The sequence below is a fragment of the Austrofundulus limnaeus genome, unplaced genomic scaffold (assembly GCF_001266775.1).
Source record: "Austrofundulus limnaeus strain Quisiro unplaced genomic scaffold, Austrofundulus_limnaeus-1.0 Scaffold132, whole genome shotgun sequence".
In the NCBI taxonomy this organism is placed as follows: domain Eukaryota; kingdom Metazoa; phylum Chordata; class Actinopteri; order Cyprinodontiformes; family Rivulidae; genus Austrofundulus; species Austrofundulus limnaeus.
In genome coordinates this window covers 859,450-860,867 of record NW_013952534.1, presented here as the reverse complement: position 1 = coordinate 860,867, position 1,418 = coordinate 859,450, and the positions used below count along the sequence as shown (strand labels likewise).

Below are 1,418 nucleotides of genomic sequence, written 5' to 3'. Positions count from 1 at the left end.
GTGTGTGTGTGTGTGTGTGTGTGTGTGTGTGTGTGTGTGTGAGACAAGACGATTTATGTGTGTGTTGAACAGGTGCAGCTCTGTGGTGGCGAGGTTCCTGAGCCTGGACCTGGAGGACAAACAGTTGGATCTGCAGAGTTTTATTAAAGACGAGCTCCTGCCCTCTACTGGAGAGCTGACGAACCGCAGCTGAACTCTGCTGCAGCGCACGTTTTCCCACCTCTGTGGTCAGTGTGTTCATTGAAATGTTTCAGGTTTGTTTGAAGAGATGGTTCAGCTCCAGAGCACAGATATGGACAGTTTATGACCAAACTTCTATTTAAATGACACAAAAATATTTGTTCTCTTAAGGGTTTTAATGTTCTTGAGTTTGTTTTAATACATTGTATACATTTTCAGGTATTCAGTGCAAAATATAAATAATAGATTTATTGATTTAATTAATAAATTAAATTAAAAAGTTGGCATTTCATGCTATATTTGTCTTTATATGTGTCTAGTGTCATCTTATTTGTAAGTCAGTACAAAAACTGGTACCACTAATAATGGTCCCTTTACAAAGATTTTGTTATTGCTTTATAAATAAATGATTGGTCAGTTTTTAATGTTCTGTGAAGCATTTACAATCAGTTATGAAACATTTCATAAATGAAGGCCTCACTATTTGGCAAGATCAGGTTTACTTTTGTTCAGTCATATGAATTGAATATCTTGCTGGTTGTTCTTTTTCATTTTTTAACCTAACAAGACAAATATAAAGCATTCAATAAAAACAGGTGTGTGAATGTTTGTAGCAGTGCCTTATAACTGTTTTATCACAGATTTTTAATGCTTTATAAAGGGAGATCTCATTGAGAAGTGGTACCCAAACATTTTGTGAAGTTGACCTAAATCCTTATGTGATTTTCACAATAACTTTACATAACAAAAATATTTTTAAAATTGCTCATTAATTGTCCTGTGAGGGCTTCAGTAAGGTGCCAGATAGTTAAGAAAGCCACAGTTAGATACAAAAATGTGTGGACACAAAGTTTATGTGCTGAGTTGCAGAAAGGCGTGTTGCAGCAGGATTTGGTCATGACAAAGACGGTGTTGTTCAAAAAGACAGTCGCCGTCATTTCCTCGCTGCACTCCTCCGATTTCACACAACCCATCGTCTTAATGTCCAGAACATCCGCTGAAGAGACAGAACACGGAGTGTGGTCAGTACATGATTTATAAATTCCCCTTTTTTCGTGTTGGTAAGATTAGAGAAAAGGCACACAGCATTGTTTGGACACACCTGCCTTTCCTCGGCCTGTGTAGCAACGCTCCCCATGGCTGCATTTGGTTTCTGTTGTGTAGCAAGCATCCCAGAAGCCCAGGTCACACCGAAAACACTCCAGATAATCTTCCTCTTCTTGTAATCCCATTGACTC

General features: G+C 38.2%; 1 protein-coding gene across 1 annotated transcript in view; it reads left to right on the top strand.

Moving 5' to 3' along the window:
* msh5 (mutS homolog 5) overlaps nucleotides 1-1,174 on the top strand; it is a 15,570-nt gene extending 14,396 nt beyond the window's left edge. The window contains exon 22 of the mRNA XM_014015592.1: nucleotides 8-1,174. Coding sequence (XP_013871046.1) covers nucleotides 8-193 — 186 coding nt within the window. The 3' untranslated portion in view covers nucleotides 194-1,174. The remainder of the gene's footprint in view (nucleotides 1-7) is intronic.
* The last annotated feature ends 244 nt before the right edge of the window (nucleotides 1,175-1,418 follow it).